This window comes from Panulirus ornatus, chromosome 59 (genome assembly GCF_036320965.1).
Source record: "Panulirus ornatus isolate Po-2019 chromosome 59, ASM3632096v1, whole genome shotgun sequence".
Lineage (NCBI taxonomy): Eukaryota > Metazoa > Arthropoda > Malacostraca > Decapoda > Palinuridae > Panulirus > Panulirus ornatus.
This window is the reverse complement of record NC_092282.1, coordinates 495185-515586: the sequence shown is the minus strand read 5'-3', so window position 1 is coordinate 515586 and position 20402 is coordinate 495185. Positions and strand designations below refer to the sequence as shown.

General features: G+C 40.5%; 1 protein-coding gene across 4 annotated transcripts in view; it reads right to left on the bottom strand.

The window, feature by feature from the left end:
- rictor (rapamycin-insensitive companion of Tor) overlaps positions 1–20402 on the bottom strand; it is a 223535-nt gene that overhangs the window by 85574 nt on the left and 117559 nt on the right. For all 4 annotated transcript variants that reach the window (XM_071696194.1, XM_071696196.1, XM_071696195.1 and 1 more), the window contains 3 exons: positions 14648–14891; positions 12285–12450; positions 3107–3215 (listed from right to left, as the gene is read on the bottom strand). In XM_071696194.1, coding sequence (XP_071552295.1) covers positions 3107–3215; positions 12285–12450; positions 14648–14891 — 519 coding nt within the window. The remainder of the gene's footprint in view (positions 1–3106; positions 3216–12284; positions 12451–14647; positions 14892–20402) is intronic.

The window sequence follows — 20402 nt, the reverse complement described above, 5'->3', positions numbered from 1 at the left end:
ATTGGTGGAATGTGTGCATAGTGCCATTGTACAAAGGCAAAGGGGATAAGAGTGAGTGCTCAAATTACAGAGGTATAAGTTTGTTGAGTATTCCTGGCAAATTATATGGGAGGGTATTGATTGAGAGGGTGAAGGCATGTACAGAGCATCAGATTGGGGAAGAGCAGTGTGGTTTCAGAAGTGGTAGAGGATGTGTGGATCAGGTGTTTGCTTTGAAGAATGTATGTGAGAAATACTTAGAAAAGCAAATGGATTTGTATGTAGCATTTATGGATCTGGAGAAGGCATATGATAGAGTTGATAGAGATGCTCTGTGGAAAGTATTAAGAATATATGGTGTGGGAGGCAAGTTGTTAGAAGCAGTGAAAAGTTTTTATCGAGGATGTAAGGCATGTGTACGTGTAGGAAGAGAGGAAAGTGATTGGTTCTCTGTGAATGTAGGTTTGCGGCAGGGGTGTGTGATGTCTCCATGGTTGTTTAATTTGTTTATGGATGGGGTTGTTAGGGAGGTGAATGCAAGAGTTTTGGAAAGAGGGGCAAGTATGAAGTCTGTTGGGGATGAGAGAGCTTGGGAAGTGAGTCAGTTGTTGTTCGCTGATGATACAGCACTGGTGGCTGATTCATGTGAGAAACTGCAGAAGCTGGTGACTGAGTTTGGTAAAGTGTGTGAAAGAAGAAAGTTAAGAGTAAATGTGAATAAGAGCAAGGTTATTAGGTACAGTAGGGTTGAGGGTCAATTCAATTGGGAGGTGAGTTTGAATGGAGAAAAACTGGAGGAAGTGAAGTGTTTTAGATATCTGGGAGTGGATCTGGCAGCGGATGGAACCATGGAAGCGGAAGTGGATCATAGGGTGGGGGAGGGGGCGAAAATTCTGGGAGCCTTGAAGAATGTGTGGAAGTCGAGAACATTATCTCGGAAAGCAAAAATGGGTATGTTTGAAGGAATAGTGGTTCCAACAATGTTGTATGGTTGCGAGGCGTGGACTATGGATAGAGTTGTGCGCAGGAGGATGGATGTGCTGGAAATGAGATGTTTGAGGACAATGTGTGGTGTGAGGTGGTTTGATCAAGTAAGTAACGTAAGGGTAAGAGAGATGTGTGGAAATAAAAAGAGTGTGGTTGAGAGAGCAGAAGAGGGTGTTTTGAAATGGTTTGGTCACATGGAGAGAATGAGTGAGGAAAGATTGACCAAGAGGATATATATGTCGGAGGTGGAGGGAACGAGGAGAAGAGGGAGACCAAATTGGAGGTGGAAAGATAGAGTGAAAAAGATTTTGTGTGATCGGGGTCTGAACATGCAGGAGGGTGAAAGGAGGGCAAAGAATAGAGTGAATTGGAGTGATGTGGTATACCGGGGTTGACGTGCTGTCAGTGGGTTGAATCAAGGCATGTGTATGGGGGTGGGTTGGGTCATTTCTTTCATCTGTTTCCTTGCGCTACCTCGCAAACGCGGGAGACAGCGGCAAAAAAAAGAAAAAAAAAAAAATATATATATATATATATATATATATATATATATATATATATATATATATATATTTGATGAAACAAATGGCATGAAAGAAGTGAAAAAAGAGAAAAATTGCATCAGCTTACAAAAAACTTGACAGGATCCAAAAGTTTGCTTGTTACATGGATGATTAAATTCAGCCCAAGCAAATGTAGAGTAATGTGGATGGGACACAGCAAGATAAGGCCCCAACATGATTACAATCTAGTAGAAACTTAGCTTCAAGATATTGTGTGAGAAGGAATTGGAAACCAACATCATCCCTAGTTGGGAGAATAGGAAAGGTGACAAACCATTTTTAGCAAATACCATAATAGCTTTTAAGTATGTGGATAAAGAAATATTTAGCAAGCTTTTCATATCCTACACAAGGCGAAAATAAAATGTGCTTTTCAAGTTTGGTCAATTCAACTAAAGAAGCACATATCATAGAGAAGGTGAAGAGTAGGGTAACAAAGATGGTACCAGGATTCAGAGAGCTACATTACAAGGAAAGGCTAAGGCTTTAGATTTGCCCACCATGGAAGACAGAGTGAGAGGTGACTAGATCACAAAATATGAGTTTTCAAAGCTTATTGATGACCTGGCCAGTGAAGAGTTTTTCAAGAGATAAGGTGGTATAGCAACAGGAGGACATAATATGAAATTAAGCTGGAAATATGTTGTACTCCTCTAAATTTCCAGAAGTGTATCATAAGAATTCAAATGTAATTACAATATATAGTATAAACTCTGAAAACACCAATACCAAAGTGCAATATTAGTGAAATAAATACATGAGTTATTAATGAGTGGTAGTTGATATGTCATACAGTATAGTGATGTGGGTGTATCTATGGGGAAAGAGTGCAGGGCATCTGAGCAGTAAGTGTTCATTGTTTTCATTGAGGATGCTAAATCATGGGATGAAGGTTCCTAGGATGTGATGAATCAGTGTTTGCTGTACAGTAGGGAAGGCTAATGTCAAGAGCATAGATGGGAAAGTTTAACTTTTGTTTGTCTGGCAAATGGAAGGATGGTTACCTGCAGCCATGGGTGTTATCACCAGAGGGATGACTATCAGCTGTTGGTTAGCCAAGAAACTGAATGTCTGAATAGATGGGCTGTTAACTTAGTTTTGACAGGCAAGCATTAACTGACCAGCCATCTGAGTTGACTACTTTGTTTGATGTTTGGCTATTTTAACTAAGTCCATGACACTTATTACCAATGCATGTCACAGCTAGTTTGCTGTCAGGTATATAAAAGGGAAGATATTCTAAAATCCACATCATCAATTACCATTTCTTACATGTTTACAAGAGCATTTCATTGTAACTAAAGAGAGCTAATATCCTGTCAGGCTGCTTTAGAAAAGCTAGATAGCAATGGCAGCTGTTCTTCTTGAAGAACATATTCGGCTGTCTGGAGCCATGACTCGAAAAAATAACCCAACAACAAGTAGTTACTGTAAGCTAAAGCACTTAAGCTTTACCCATCTTCCTTCAAACTTGTTATCTAAAACTATCAGCATGACATCCTTGTGCCAAAGAATGCCATGGGGTCTATCAAATCATTATAATACATTCTTATCTAAGAGCCTCTCTGAATACCAACCTGGCTTTTCCCAGAAGTGGGATATGAATCATCTAACCCAATGCCCTCTACTAAAAAGGAGCCACCATCACTGCCATCTTCAGAATCATCTCCAACATAGAATCCAGGTCTGTAACAACAAAGCATAGATAAACATGTCATTAATTCTAACTGTAACAACATCAGTCATATACAAGTATTATTTTTTACAGCTATTTACCTATATTTTCTTCTTACATTCCTCCCTTACACCAAATTCACAGCTGCTGAATTAACTTATAAGTGATTTTCCTTTTTCTACTCATAATTCTTTTTACCTACATTAGAATTTGCAATTATACAGCTTGACATATCTAACATAAATTTGAAAAGAACATTTAGGTTATCTTTGAGTGAAAGTGATAGAAACATTAAAAGCAAAACAGATTTTAGAATCATCACACTAATGAAATGTGGTAAACAATGAGACTAGTTTGAAATATCAAGTCAGAAACAAATGTACTTATGTTCATGGCTATGTTTCCAGAAAGTGTGGCACATGGTGCTCATTTAAAAAGCTTGATAATTGATGGAGAGAGATGGGTGATTATTGGTGCATATGCACCTGGGCATGAGAAGAAAGATCATGAGAGGCAAGTGTTTTGGGAGCAGCTGAATGAGTGTGTTAGTGGTTTTGATGCATGAGACCGGGTTATAGTGATGGGTGATTTGAATGCAAAGGTGAGTAATGTGGCAGTTGAGGGAATAATTGGTATACATGGGGTGTTCAGTGTTGTAAATGGAAATGGTGAAGAGCTTGTAGACTTATGTGCTGAAAAAGGACTCGTGATTGGGAATACCTGGTTTAAAAAGCAAGATATACATAAGTATACGTATGTAAGAAGGAGAGATGGCCAGAGAGCGTTATTGGATTACGTGTTAATTGACAAGCACGCGAAAGAGAGACTTTTGGATGTTAATGTGCTGAGAGGTGCAACTGGAGGGATGTCTGATCATTATCTTGTGGAGGCTAAGGTGAAGATTTGTATGGGTTTTCAGAAAAGAAGAGTGAATGTTGGGGTGAAGAGGGTGGTGAGAGTAAGTGAGCTTGGGAAGGAGACTTGTGTGAGGAAGTACCAGGAGAGACTGAGTACAGAATGGAAAAAGGTGAGAACAATGGAAGTAAGGGGAGTGGCGGAGGAATGGGAGGTATTCAGGGAATCAGTGATGGATTGCACAAAAGATGCTTGTGGCATGAGAAGAGTGGGAGGTGGGTTGATTAGAAAGGGTAGTGAGTGGTGGGATGAAGAAGTAAGATTATTAGTGAAAGAGAGGAGAGAGGCATTTGGATGATTTTTGCAGGGAAAAAATGCAATTGAGTGGGAGATATATAAAAGAAAGAGACAGGAGGTCAAGAGAAAGGTGCAAGAGGTGAAAAAGAGGGCAAATGAGAGTTGGGGTGAGAGAGTATCATTAAATTTTAGGGAGAATAAAAAGATGTTCTGGAAGGAGGTAAATAAAGTGCGTAAGACAAGGGAGCAAATGGGAACTTCAGTGAAGGGCGCAAATGGGGAGGTGATAACAAGTAGTGGTGATGTGAGAAGGAGATGGAGTGAGTATTTTGAAGGTTTGTTGAATGTGTTTGATGATAGAGTGGCAGATATAGAGTGTTTTGGTCGAGGTGGTGTGCAAAGTGAGAGGGTTAGGGAAAATGATTTGGTAAACAGAGAAGAGGTAGTAAAAGCTTTGCGGAAGATGAAAGCCGGCAAGGCAGCAGGTTTGGATGGTATTGCAGTGGAATCTATTAAAAAATGGGGTGACTGTATTATTGACTGGTTGGTAAGGTTATTTAATATATGTATGACTCATGGTGAGGTGCCTGAGGATTGGCGGAATGCGTGCATAGTGCCATTGTACAGTGCTCAAATTACAGAGGTATAAGTTTGTTGAGTATTCCTGGTAAATTATATGGGAGGGTATTGATTGAGAGGGTGAAGGCATGTACAGAGCATCAGATTGGGGAAGAGCAGTGTGGTTTCAGAAGTGGTAGAGGATGTGTGGATCAGGTGTTTGCTTTGAAGAATGTATGTGAGAAATACTTAGAAAAGCAAATGGATTTGTATGTAGTATTTATGGATCTGGAGAAGGCTTATGATAGAGTTGATAGAGATGCTCTGTGGAAGGTATTAAGAATATATGGTGTGGGAGGCAAGTTGTTAGAAGCAGTGAAAAGTTTTTATCGAGGATGTAAGGCATGTGTATGTGTGGGAAGAGAGGAAAGTGATTGGTTCTCAGTGAATGTAGGTTTGCGGCAGGGGTGTGTGATGTCTCCATGGTTGTTTAATTTGTTTATGGATGGGGTTGTTAGGGAGGTGAATGCAAGAGTTTTGGAAAGAGGGGCAAGTATGAAGTCTGTTGGGGATGAGAGAGCTTGGGAAGTGAGTCAGTTGTTGTTCGCTGATGATACAGCGCTGGTGGCTGATTCATGTGAGAAACTGCAGAAGCTGGTGACTGAGTTTGGTAAAGTGTGTGAAAGAAGAAAGTTAAGAGTAAATGTGAATAAGAGCAAGGTAATTAGGTACAGTAGGGTTGAGGGTCAAGTCAATTGGGAGGTAAGTTCGAATGGAGAAAAACTGGAGGAAGTAAAGTGTTTTAGATATCTGGGAGTGGATCTGGCAGTGGATGGCACCATGGAAGTGGAAGTGAATCATAGGGTGGAGGAGGGGGCGAAAATCCTGGGAGCCTTGAAGAATGTATGGAAGTCAAGAACATTATCTCGGAAAGTAAAAATGGGTATGTTTGAAGGAATAGTGGTTCCAACAATGTTGTATGGTTGCGAGGCGTGGGCTATGGATAGAGTTGTGCGCAGGAGGACGGATGTGCTGGAAATGAGATGTTTGAGGACAATGTGTGGTGTGAGGTGGTTTGATTGAGTAAGTAACGTAAGGGTAAGAGAGATGTGTGGAAATAAAAAGAGCGTGGTTGAGAGAGCAGAAGAGGGTGTTTTGAAATGGTTTGGGCACATGGAGAGAATGAGTGAGGAAAGAATGGCCAAGAGGATATATGTGTCGGAGGTGGAGGGAACGAGAAGTGGAAGACCAAATTGGAGGTGTAAAGATGGAGTGAAAAAGATTTTGTGTGATCGGGGCTTGAACATGCAGGAGGGTGAAAGGAGGGCAAGGAATAGAGTGAATTGGATCGATGTGGTATACCGGGGTTGACATGCTGTCAGTGGATTGAATCAGGGCATGTGAAGCGTCTGGGGTAAACCATGGAAAGCTGTGTAGGTATGTATATTTGCATGTGTGGACGTATGTATATGCATGTTGTATGGGGGTGGGTTGGGCCATTTCTTTCGTCTGTTTCCTTGCGCTACCTCGCAGACACGGGAGACAGCGACAAAGCAAAAAAAAAAAAACGAAAAAAAAATTTATAGAGGGTGAATGATGTGTTCATACTGTCTGAAAATATTTACTGTGTGAATTGAATAAAAATGGTAAGATAAGGTAGAGTGAAATCTTCTGTATATACGGTATAAGATGAACATTTACAACTGTTCTGTATGGCTTAAAAGTTGGGGTAGACTTCTCCATGAATAATATCAACTACATGAATATTATTTTTTATATTATTATACTTTGTCGCTGTCTCCCGCATTAGCGAGGTAGCGCAAAGAAACTGATGAAAGAATGGCCCAACCCACCCACATACACATGTATATACATACACATCCACACACGCACATATACATATCTATACATCTCAACGTATGCATATATATACACACACACAGACATATACATATATACACATGTATAATTCATACTGTCTGCCATTATTCATTCCCGTTGCCACCCTGCCACACATGAAATAACAACCTCCTCCCCCCACATGTGTGCGAGGTAGCGCTAGGAAAAGACAACAAAGGCCACATTCGTTCACACTCAGTCTCTAGCTGTCATATATAATGCACTGAAACCACAGCTCCCTTTCCACATCCAGGCCCCACAGAAATTTCCAAGGTTTACCCCAGATGCTTCACATGCCCTGGTTCAATCTACTGACAGCACGTCGACCCCGATATACCACATCGTTCCAATTCGTTCTATTCCTTGCTCACCTTTCACCCTCCAGTATGTTCAGGCCCCAATCTTTCAAAATCTTTTTCACTCCATCTTTCCAGCTCCAAAGAATAATATTCTTGAATTTCGTTAATAATCTGAAGGAGCTCTCTCAGGTTTGCAAAAACTAAAGTTCAGAAAAATATGTTTTCCTTACAATATATATGTAAACACTCAAATATAAAAAATCCCTGAGAACTAGCATAGGTGGGCAGGACTAAGTTCAAAAAGGACTGAATTACTAGAACTTGGTCCATTATGAGGACCATGACTGGAAAGTCGGTCCTTTTCCAAGTTAGGCCTGGGATGGGGACTAATGGTCTATCTTTAATCAATTCCGGATGGTCAGATGTCCTTCGGTCCTTTTTCTTTTTTCTTTTGCTCTTTTTAGGTTATCACTATAACAAAATTACATTAAGTATAACAAACTCAATGCAGTAACCTTTCATACAGTGTCTTTTTGAATGATTTTGGTGTGACTAAATATTATTTGGAGAGAGATGATACCTAGTTTCATCAAAAGGACTCAGAAAGAGACTGAGACTGAAATCAAACGTGTATCAATGCCTGAAGGTGAAGGAGAATCTAGTGTTGTCAGTGCTTCACCCTCAAGTCAAGCAACTGGAGCTCCTAGCGGATAAACTGAACACAGTAAACCTTGGCTGTACCCGGACAAATATTTTGAATACATGGGCCCCAAGGGCGAGGAGAACCTGGAATACAAGTGCTTGCTTTGTCTGCCAAACAAGAACTTACTCTCAACAAGCAGCAAGTGCCAAAACAACATTAAATGACATGTCTCCAGATGACGCTCTCACATCCAGAATGAATTCAACTAGTGCATCAAGGATGGGGTGGCAATCCAGAAAAGGAGGAAGTGGCTAAGTGACTGTCTGGAGTGCCTTAGTGACAAGAGGCAGAGGACCATGGTTCAGCCAACTATACAGACCATGACTGGACCGTCTTGAGTCACCATGGCTCTTTGATGAGGTCAGTATACTGTGCAGGGTATATGAATTCTACATGCCATGCTGGGCTACGTCCAACCCACGTCCATTTCAAGATCAAACCAGTTGGCCAGAACAAAACTCAGATGTATGTAGGGGAGTGCATGTGAAACATCTGGGGTAAACCATGGAAAGGTTTGTTGGGCTTGGATGTGGATAGGGAGCTGTGGTTTCAGTACACTACACATGGCAGCGAGAGACTGAGTGTGAGTGAATATGGCCTTTTATTGTCCTGTTTTCCTGACAGACACTACCTCGCTGACACGGGGTGGTGATGCTATTTCTTGTGGAATGGGGTGGCACCAGAAATGGACAAAGGCAAGCAAATATGAATATGTGGACTTTGCAGCTGTTGGAACCATGGAAGCGGAAGTGTCACAGGGTGGGGAAGGGGGCAAAGGTTCTGGGAGCGTTGAAGAATGTGTGGAAGGAAAAAACGTTATCTCAGAGAGCAAAAATGGGTATGTATGAAGGAATAGTGGTTTCAACTGTTATATGGTTGTGAGGCATGGGCTATAGATAGGGTTGTATGGAGGAGGGTGGATGTGTTGGAAATGAAATGTTTGAGGACAATATGTGGTGTGAGGTGATTTGATCGTGTAAGTAATGAAAGGGTAAAAGGGATGTGTGGAAATAAAAAGAGTGTGGTTGAGAGAGCAGAAGAGGGTGTGTTGAAATGGTTCAGATACATGGAGAGAATGAGTGAGTAAAGACTGACAAAGAGGATACATAAATCAGAGGTGGAGGGAACAAGGAAAAGCAGGAGACTGAACAAAACAATCACAGATTTTTTTTTTTTTTTTTTTTTGCAAGGTAGCGTTTGCAAGGTAGCGCAAGGAAAAAGACGAAAGAAATGGCCCAACCCACCCCCATACACATGTATATACATACGTCCACACATTCAAATATACATACCTACACAGCTTTCCATGGTTTACCCAAGACGCTTCACATGCCCTGATTCAATTCACTGACAGCACGTCAACCCCGGTATACCACATCGATCCAATTCACTCTATTCCTTGCCCTCCTTTCACCCTCCTGCATGTTCAGGCCCCGATCACACAAAATCTTTTTCACTCCATCTTTCCACCTCCAATTTGGTCTCCCACTTCTCCTCGTTCCCTCCACCTCCGACACATATATCCTCTTGGTCAATCTTTCCTCACTCATTCTCTCCATGTGCCCAAACCATTTCAAAACACCCTCTTTTGCTCTCTCAACCACGCTCTTTTTATTTCCACACATCTCTCTTACCCTTACGTTACTTACTCGATCAAACCACCTCACACCACACATTGTCCTCAAACATCTCATTTCCAGCACATCCATCCTCCTGCGCACAACTCTATCCATAGCCCACACCTCGCAACCATACAACATTGTTGGAACCACTATTCCTTCAAACATACCCATTTTTGCTTTCCGAGATAATGTTCTCGACTTCCACACATTCTTCAAGGCTCCCAGGATTTTCGCCCCCTCCCCCACCCTATGATCCACTTCCGCTTCCATGGTTCCATCCGCTGCCAGATCCACTCCCAGATATCTAAAACACTTCACTTCCTCCAGTTTTACTCCATTCAAACTTACCTCCCAATTGACTTGACCCTCAACCCTACTGTACCTAATAACCTTGCTCTTATTCACATTTACTCTTAACTTTCTTCTTTCACACACTTTACCAAACTCAGTCACCAGCTTCTGCAGTTTCTCACATGAATCAGCCACCAGCGCTGTATCATCAGCGAACAACAACTTACTCACTTCCCAAGCTCTCTCATCCCCAACAGACTTCATACTTGCCCGTCTTTCCAAAACTCTTGCATTCACCTCCCTAACAACCCCATCCATAAACAAATTAAACAACCATGGAGACATCACACACCCCTGCCGCAAACCTACATTCACTGAGAACCAATCACTCTCCTCTCTTCCTACTCGTACACATGCCTTACATCCTCGATAAAAACTTTTCACTGCTTCTAACAACTTGCCTCCCACACCATATATTCTTAATACCTTCCACAGAACATCTCTATCAACTCTATCATATCTATCATATCAATCACAGATTTTTTTTTTTTTTTTTTTTTTTTTTTTTTATACTTTGTCGCTGTCTCCCGCGTTTGCGAGGTAGCGCAAGGAAACAGACGAAAGAAATGGCCCAACCCCCCCCCCCCCCATACACATGTACATACACACGTCCACACACGCAAATATACATACCTACACAGCTTTCCACGGTTTACCCCAGACGCTTCACATGCCTTGCTTCAATCCACTGACAGCACGTCAACCCCTGTATACCACATGACTCCAATTCACTCTATTTCTTGCCCTCCTTTCACCCTCCTGCATGTTCAGGCCCCGATCACACAAAATCTTTTTCACTCCATCTTTCCACCTCCAATTTGGTCTCCCTCTTCTCCTCGTTCCCTCCACCTCCGACACATATATCCTCTTGGTCAATCTCTCCTCACTCATTCTCTCCATGTGCCCAAACCATTTCAAAACACCCTCTTCTGCTCTCTCAACCACGCTCTTTTTATTTCCACACATCTCTCTTACCCTTACGTTACTTACTCGCTCAAACCACCTCACACCACACATTGTCCTCAAACATCTCATTTCCAGCACATCCATCCTCCTGCGCACATCTCTATCCATAGCCCACGCCTCGCAACCATACAGCATTGTTGGAACCACTATTCCCTCAAACATACCCATTTTTGCTTTCCGAGATAATGTTCTCGACTTCCACACATTTTTCAAGGCTCCCAAAATTTTCGCCCCCTCCCCCACCCTATGATCCACTTCCGCTTCCATGGTTCCATCCGCTGACAGATCCACTCCCAGATATCTAAAACACTTCACTTCCTCCAGTTTTTCTCCATTCAAACTCACCTCCCAATTGACTTGACCCTCACCCCTACTGTACCTAATGAGTGAGGAGAGATTGACCAAGAGGATATATGTGTCGGAGGTGGAGGGAACGAGGAGAAGAGGGAGACCAAATTGGAGGTGGAAAGATGGAGTGAAAAAGATTTTGTGTACAGATATGTAGGTGAAAAAGATGAGCCAAGGGTTAAACTATGCCAAGAATTTGATATAGGTAAGACAAAATTAGTTGAGGCTCCCTTTCACCTACCTCTGTGTTACAAGTCACAACAGTGTTACATAACTGATTACTTTTAATACTTGAATTACTTTTAATACTTTTATTCTATTCAACAACTTTTTAACCAAGTATTGTTCAAAACATCTAGGTTTCCAACTTTCCAGTTATTCAGTCAGTTGCAGGTGTCTACATGGTTGAATAATTAAACTTTTGCTAAATAACTAAATGTGTAGATGCAATAAAATTAATATGTATTCTGTATAGTCTTGTGTAAGGTGTGTGTGTTATGTCTACCTATTCTGATCTTTTTTTCTTTATTTATCCTTTTCAGTCCTCTTTGCATTTCCCAGCTGAAGGTTTTTTCAAATAATCTAAAAGTCTAAAAACAAACTGACTGTATAAATCAATTCAACACAATGTTACATGACATGAAAGATTCAAACACAAAAAACAAACCTTTATTAACAGCTGTAATGACCTAAAGTTACCTAAGCATCATGCAAGGTTCTGAGACTTTCTTCTACGTAATTGTCATGTTGGGGCCTAAATAAAACTTTATAATCATCTTCATCCATATCACTGCTTTTCCTCAAAACTTTACATTAATTCTTTCCATGTGGCCAATCCTGTATGTCTGTGGCTGTCAGACACAATTATTTACTCTAACATCTACCATATGTGTGCTCTGATAAGGATCCCTTTGCCATGGTGTTTGTAGGAAGAGTGAGAGCTGTGAAATTTCTGAGGTGAATCATGACTGCTAGTAGCACCTGGTGTTTATATATATGGGTTATGGCTGCTCCCAGAGATTCAAAAGGAGGAAGGCAATGTCAGCATATATCTTGTACATATGTAGGACTCTGGTCCAAAGTGAACATTAGGGTGGAGGACTGAAAAGGTTAAATCATCTTGGTTTTCACCTTCATGACATAAAGCAAAACCCCTCATAAGAAGAGAACAAAGCCACTTACTTTGCCAGTTCATAGTCATCAGCATCACTCTCTGATATCTGGTGACTACCAATATTAATGTAATTTTCATCAACTAGTCCCTGATTAGCTGCTGCCGACCAAACATCCATTAATTCCTCTACAAACTGCCACCGTTCATGGTGATGGCGCTGCACACATTCCCAACCTGTGGAGCAGAAGCACAAATATAAATAACAAAGGATCTTGATAATACATTTGCACTAGGTATTCAGTGTGACACATACTTCCATAAAAGTCTACTGTATCTGTCTGAAGAGGATTACATATCTCATTTCAAACTTTCTTGGTTCTGTGCAGTAAACAAATGAATACAGATTAGAATACTTCCAGAACCCAGACATTCTGAAATCCAGGCATGTGAACACCTGCCAGTATCTGGATTACATAAAAAACAGAAAAACATTCTAGGTTATGGAAATCTTGTCTGCATGGGATCATTGCGTGGGATTGGAAATCCTCCCCTCCAGTTTTTACTTTTCCAAAAGAAGGAACAGAGAAGGGGGCCAAATGAAGATTTTCCCTCCTAGGCTCAGTAAAATCTTTGGTTCAGTCCTCTGCTCCTAATGCTACCTCACTAATGTGGGAGATGGTGAATAAGTATGAAAAAAATCATGATGTCATAAGATTCAGTGGAATTGAAACATCACTGGTATGAGTAAGAAAAGAGCATCACCCCATGATCATTAGATGTAGATTGCTTATACCATTCCCTTTCTCTCAGTTGTCAGATGTAGCTAGCTAAAGGTATAGCTTTCCTATGACAGAGAAAAAGAGATAGATTGAAAGAAAAAATGAGAAACAAAAGATGACATTATTACAGAAGTGAGAAAAGAAGCAATGCAATGTAAAAAATGGAAATAGCACAAAACGTGACAGAAGTGATGTTTGAGATGGTAGAATGGCAGCAGCAGTTTAATAGGAAGGAAGTATATGGCTACATGTGAGGAATTTGTTTATATGCTTAACTGCACTATGAACACCCAATGATGTGCTCTGAAGAACAGGACTCCCTCAACTAGATAAGCGTTAATATCATTGAGAAGACATAAAAGGTGAACTTTAGATAGGCTGTGCAGCCAGCACCTGAATGAACTCAAAAAGACATTATCCTTTAACAATGATAAACTGCAGAACCCATTCAGACCACATCTTATTAATCTAGTAGAAATTAGTGTAACAAGCTCTTCTCTGTGTCAAGTTGGTGTCTGAGTTTGGGAGAGTGTATGAAAGGAGAAGGTTGAGAGGTAATGTGAATAAAAAAGTAACAGGTTAATTGGGGTGTGAGTTTAAATGGGAGAGAAAGTTTGGAGAAATGGGGTGCTTTAGATACCTGGGAGTGGACATAGCAGTGAATGGAATCATGGAAGTGGTGAGTCACTGAGTGGGTGAGGGGGTGAAGGTTATGGAAGCAGAGAGGAATGTATGGAAAGAGCAGTCACTATCTAGGTCAAAAATAGTTATGTTTGAATGTACAGTAGTCCCAACGATGTTGTATAGATGCAAGGCCTGAGCTATAGATAAAAATGTGTGAAGGTTGGTGCATGTGTTGGAAATTATATGTCTGAGGATAATATGTGTTGTGAGGAGGTTGACCGAGAAAGAAATAATAGGTTAAGAGAGAGGTGTGGTAGGAAGAAGAATATGGCTGAAAGATGTGCTTAAATGGTTTGGACATACAGAGAGAATGAGTAAAATGTTGAAAGAGAATATATGTATCAGAAGAGGAGGGGAAAAGGAGAAAAGGAAGACTAAATTAGAAATGGAAAGATGGAGTGAAAAAGATTTTGAATGCTTAGGGCCTGAAAATGCAAGAGTGAAAGATACACATGAGATAATGTGAACTGGAGCAATGTGGTATACTGGCGGTGATGTGCAGTTAGTGGAATGAGCCAAGGAATATAAAACAGCAGGTAGAAACCATGGATAGGTCTGTGGGGCCTAGTTGTGATTATGGCATATTACATGACAAATAGAGAATGGCTGTGAGCAAATAAGGCCTCCTCTTCATCTATTCCTTATGCCACCACACTAATGTGGGAAACAGCAAACAAGTATGAAATAATTTAAGAAAGAGTTCTGATTTGTAAGCCGGTCACCAGAAAGGTTATTCATTGCAAGCACTGGGAAAAATTGGGAGTTGTTTGAGTTTTGCACTGACTCTAGTTGTCCTGCATATATTTTTTTCTATTCTTTCCCCAGGAATATGATCCACACAGTCTCAGGGTGGACTGCAAACCATTCATGTTTTAAATGCAATGTTGCAATTAAATACCAATTCAAAAAATGGTCCTTCAAATGAGTAGATCTCTGAAGATAATGAAATAAAATTTGTTTGTCCTTACCATATTTTCGGAGAAGATTTGCTCCATCCTTAGTAGTAGCTGCTAAGCACAGAGCATGGAAACTTGTTCCACGCACTGAGTACACTGGACAGGTGGCAGCCAGGTGAGTAAAGGCTGGCAGCAAACCCTCACAGCTTAGAAAGCGTGCACCATCACTACTCAGTCCCACGTGGCCCATAGCCCAAATTGCAGCTTTCAGCTGGAAGATTTCTTGTGGAGTAGATATAGCACCAGCTTTCACTATCTGTGTTAAATATTCCATGATAATCACCATTCCATGATAATCACCATCATTAAATAGAAATGAAAAGACTGACTTCAAAATGAACTCTAGTAGTCTTATTGTGGTGCTCTGTTATGCAGAACCTATATTCATATTACACCATGTGCTGAGTCACAAAAGTCATTGGACATTTTTCATGGGGGAAGGGAGCACATGAGGGGAAAGAGAAGTTAAAAGGTATTATGCCCTGGTTGGGCATTAAATGTATATGGAGTACTTAAATCAAACAGCTTACCAGTCTGGCTAAATCTGGAGTAATGATAAGTAAATAAATAAAAGAATATGATAAACATGAAAAGAAAGTTGCTCTTGGCACTAAACATTACAATTTTGGATGTAATGAGTTCATGCAAAGATTACCTGTACTTTAGGACCATAGAAGGCAAATCAGCAATTAAGGTAATGGAAATTGTTTTCTCAGATTTGAGAAGTATTGTTCAATCCCTTCTCTCCTTTAACAGATCCAAAATCACTATACAAAATTTTTTCTTTCACCTATGGTACTTCTGTATTATCTTCATATCTCTACATCTAAATCATGCAATATGAAATTCATCTGTATATTCCTTACACTGGGATTACATAACAAGCACAGTAATCAACTGTTCCAATGTATGGATCAAATTACTTGCAGGTTAAACTACTTACTACCACTACAGCCTACTTCTAGATCATCTGACTTGCAGACTTATCTATAGCCCAAGCCTTGCAACCATATAGTATTGTTGAGACTACTGTTCCTTTTAACATATCCATTTTTGCCCTCCCAGATAGTGTTCTCTCTTTCCACACATTCATCAGTGCTTCCAGAACCTTCTCCCCCCTCCCAGTACTATGACTCACTTCCACTTTCATAATTCAATTCGCTGCCATGTCCAGTCCCAGGTATCTAAAACATTTCACTTCTGGTTTTTCTCCATTCAAACTCACACCCCAGTTAACCTGTCCCTCAACCCTGCTAAACCTAATACCCTTGCTGTTATCTATATTTACCCTCAACTTTCGCCTTTCACGCACTCCTCCAATCTTAGTCACCAACTCTTGCAGTTTCTCACTCGAATCTGCCACCAGTGCTGTATCATTAGCAAACAGAAAATTACTCACTTCCCAGGACCTCTTACCTCCCACAGACAGCATGCTTGCCTCTCTCTCCAAGACTCTTCATTTATCTCCCTCAATACCCCACCCAAAAACAAACTAAAAAGCCATGGTGACAGCATGCATCCCTGCCATGCACACACCAACCTCCACTTGGAACCAATCACTCTCCTCTTTTCCTACTCAAATTCAAGCCATACACTCTTGATAAAAACATCTCTGCCTCTAGTGGCTTTTCCCCTATGCTGTATATTTTTAAGACTTTCCACAAAGTATCTCTATCAACCCTATCATATGCCTTCTCTAGATCCATACTTGCTACACACAGATCATTTATTTTTGCAAGTATTCCTCACACATTCTTTAAAGCAAACACTTGATCCACACATCCTTTACCACTCCCCTCACTAGAAGGCAGGGGGTTAAAGGTACCTGTCCCTGGGGATCATGGAGAGTCTCTCAGAGCTTGTGCTTTATCTATCATCCCTTATATTCAGTAGGTAAACAAACTTATTTGTTTTTATCACTCTTGGCCAGTGGCAAAATAAAAGTTTCCTTCTTTTAAAATGTGTATTCATATCATTTATTGGGTATGTTATTATCCTCTTTCATTAGTGGTTAAAAAAGGTTTGATAATTTTTGTAATTCTAAAGAGTACCAGCACATTATTCAACCAAACTAAATACAGTAATCAAACTATAAATAAGCACCAAGAGACGAAATTATTATTTTCATTTCAGATCACTGATGTTCAAGATTCAATAGATCCTTTCTGTTTGAGTATATTCACTGAACAAAAATACATCATTTATCTTTAATGTTTTACTGTGCTTTTATAAAAGTAAACTTATCATTAAAACTAATGCTTTTTTTTTTTGTATATCTGGTACTTGCTCCTTATTCAAATTTCTGCTCTCTTATAAGGTTCATAAAAAACTGTTCTACCAATTTCTTTTACAGGCAGTGGGCATTCATCTGATCCATTTACAATAAGTGGTCATAAGTTATGGTGCCCCTTGACTACACCCAATGCCTTTTAATTTGACATTTAAAGTTTATCATTTATTACTTTCAGGTTCACATTTGTGGCATAAGGGGTTTATCTTCACTTTGCACCCTCTAGGCTCCCCTCTTTTGGCTTCCCTCCCACACTTTGGTCCTTCATATCTAGCTTCCTCTCCAGCCAATGTATCTCTGTGGTTGTTGATGGATCAGCCTTCCCATGCATGGGGTAGTGACGGAATTAAATGTGAATCTCTTTGAGTGAAGGACACATTCACTTTATAGTTAGGGTAGGAGGACTTGTTAGGTGAGTCAGCTGTTATTTGCAGATGACATGGCTCTCTGGGCAGACTTGGCAAGGGAAGCTCCATAAGTTGGCATCTGAGTTTGGGAGAGTGTATGAAAGAAGAAAGTTAAGAGTTCATGTGAAGAAATATAAGGTAAGGTATCAGAGCATGGAGCCAAGGCATGATTTGAGTGTGAGTATGAATGGGGATGACGTGGAGGATGTGGAGTTTTTAGGTACCTAGGAGTAAAAATGGCAGCAGATGGAAGCATTGGCACCTGAAGTGAGTCATAAGGAGGGAGAGGGGGCTTAGGTCATAGGTGCACTGAGAAGTGCGTGGAATGAGGTTAATTGTCTGTTAGGGCAAAGATGGGTAAGTTTGAAGGTATAGTAGGTCTGTTGGTGATTTATGGATGCAAGTCTTGGGCCCTAAATGCATAAGAATGTAAGTGGGTATAATTGTTGGAAATATAATGACTGAGGACAATATGTTATGTGTGTAAGGATGATCACATAAGAAATGAAAGTGTAGGGGTGAGGTGTGGCAGTAACAGTAACTGCAATCTGAATGCCAGAGCTGACCTAGGTGTGCATAAATGTTTTGGAAAGGAAGAGTAAGAAAAGACTAACAGGATCCCCATGTCAGAAATGGCAGGAAGAAAGAGAGAGGAAAACAGGAGATGGATGAATGGAGTGAATAAGGATTTGAGGTATCATAACCTGAATATTCAGAGGGGTAGGAGGTGTGCAAGGGACAGAATTAATTGGATCAAAGGTAATATACAGGGGGAAAAGTGCTATCACTGGGCTGAACCACAGCATATTACTCAGTTATAGAAACTATACAAAAGTCTGGGGTTTTAGCTATGGATGGAGGACTGTGGTTTCAGTGCACTGTACGACAGCTACAGGATGAACATTAGCAAATAAGATTGCCGTTTGTCAGTTCCAGGTGTTACCTCAAAGGTGGGAAATGTTAAACTAACATGAAAAAAATAATATTACAAGCTTATGAAGCTTTCAAATGAGCATAAAATGTTTATCCTCGACATACATATTTCAGTCAGTCCCAACTGAACTATAGTGTACCCTAATTAAGTTAAAGTGAATTTGGGTAGTGAAAGTAAATCACGTACATATGAATTTGGCACCTGTGAATCATGTTAATTAAGAAGACCAGCAGATGCACTATCATCATTTTTTTTTATATCTAGTTATATCTAGCTGTGGATAGTGAAAGTAAATCACATACATATGAATTCAGTAAATTTGGTAAACAGGGAAGAGGTAGTGAAAGCTTTGCAGAAGATGAAAGCTGGCAAGGCGGCGGGTTTGGATGGTACTGCAGTGCAATTTATTAAAAAAGGGGGTGACTGTGTTGTTGACTGATTGGTGAGGATATTCAATGTATGTATGGCTCATTGGGAAGTACCATGGTTGTTTAATTTGTTTATGGATGGGGTTGTTAGGGAGGTGAATGCAAGAGTTTTGAAGAGGGGCAAGTATGCAGTCTGTTGTAGATGAGAGGGCTTGGGAAGTGAGTCAGTTGTTGTTCTCTGATGATACTGCACTGGTGGCTGATTCAGGTGAGAAACTGCAGAAGCTGGTGACTGAGTTTGGTAAAGTGTGTGAAAGAAGAAAGCCGAGAGTAAATGTGAATAAGAGCAAGGTTATTAGGTACAGTAGGGTTGAGGGACAAGTCAATTGGGAGGTAAGTTTATGGAGAAAAACTGGAGGAAGTGAAGAGTTTTAGATATCTGTGAGTGAATTTAACAGTTGATGGAACCATGGAAGTGGAAATGATTCACAGGGTGGGGGAGGGGGCAAAGGTTGTGGGAGCATTGAAGAATGTGTGAAAGGCAAGAACATTATCTCGGAAAGCAAAAATGGGTATGTTTGAAGGAATAGTGGTTCCAACAATGTTATACGGTTGCGAGGCGTGAGCTATAGGTAGGGTTGTGCGGAGGAGGGTGGATGTGTTGGAAATGAGATGTATGAGGACAATATGTGGTGTAGGGGGGTTTGATCGAGTAAGTAATGAAAGGGTAAGAGAGATGTGTGGTAATAAAAAGAGTGTGGTTGAGAAAGCAGAAGAGGGTGTATTGAAATGATTTGGTCACATGGAGAGAATGAGTGAGGAAAGATTGACCAAGAGGATATATGTGTCAGAGGTGGAGGGAATGAGGTGAAGTGGGAGACCAAATTGGAGGTGGAAGGATGGAGTGAAAAAGATTTTGAGTGATCAGGGCCTGAACATGCAGGAGGGTGAAAGGCATGCAACGAATAGAGTGAATTGGAACAATGTGGTATACCGGGGTTAACGTGCTGTCAATGGATTGAACCAGGGCATGTGAAGTGTCTGGGGTAAACCATGGATAGTTTCGTGGGTCTAGATGTGGAAAGGGAGCTATGGTTTCGGTGCATTACACATGACAGCTAGAGACTGAGTGTGAACGAATGTGGCCTACCTCACACACGTGGCTACACACGTGTGGGGGGAGGGGGGGTGCTATTTCATGTGTAGCGATTGGAATGGCTGAGGGCAGCAAGTTTGAATATGTACATGTGTATATATGTATCTGTCTGTGTATGTATATGTATGTATACATTTGAAATGTATAGGTATGTATATGTGCATCTGTGGGTGTGTATGTATATACATTTGTATGTGGGTGGGTTGGGCCATTCTTTCATCTGTTTCTTTGTGCTACCTCGCTAACACGGGAGACAGTGACAAAGTATAATAAATAAACAAATAAATAAGTGAATTCAGCACTTGTAAATTCTGTGTAAGTGAAGAAGACCAGTAAATGTACTATCATTATTCTTTATGTTTTATGTACACTAGCCTATGTAAGTCTCAAAAAGCATGGCAACTGCCTATACTAAAGTAACTAAGGAAACTTTCAGTGGCAGTAGTGTAAAGAATTATATTTGGGTCTATATAATGTGCCTTAACAATATTAATGGTATTTTTGAACACTGGCCAAAACATTCACTTTCCTAGTAAGCCATTACAGGCACTTCCATCAGTGCAATTCTAATATTTGGTGAAAATTTTTTCTTATTTGCTTATTTTTTCAGGA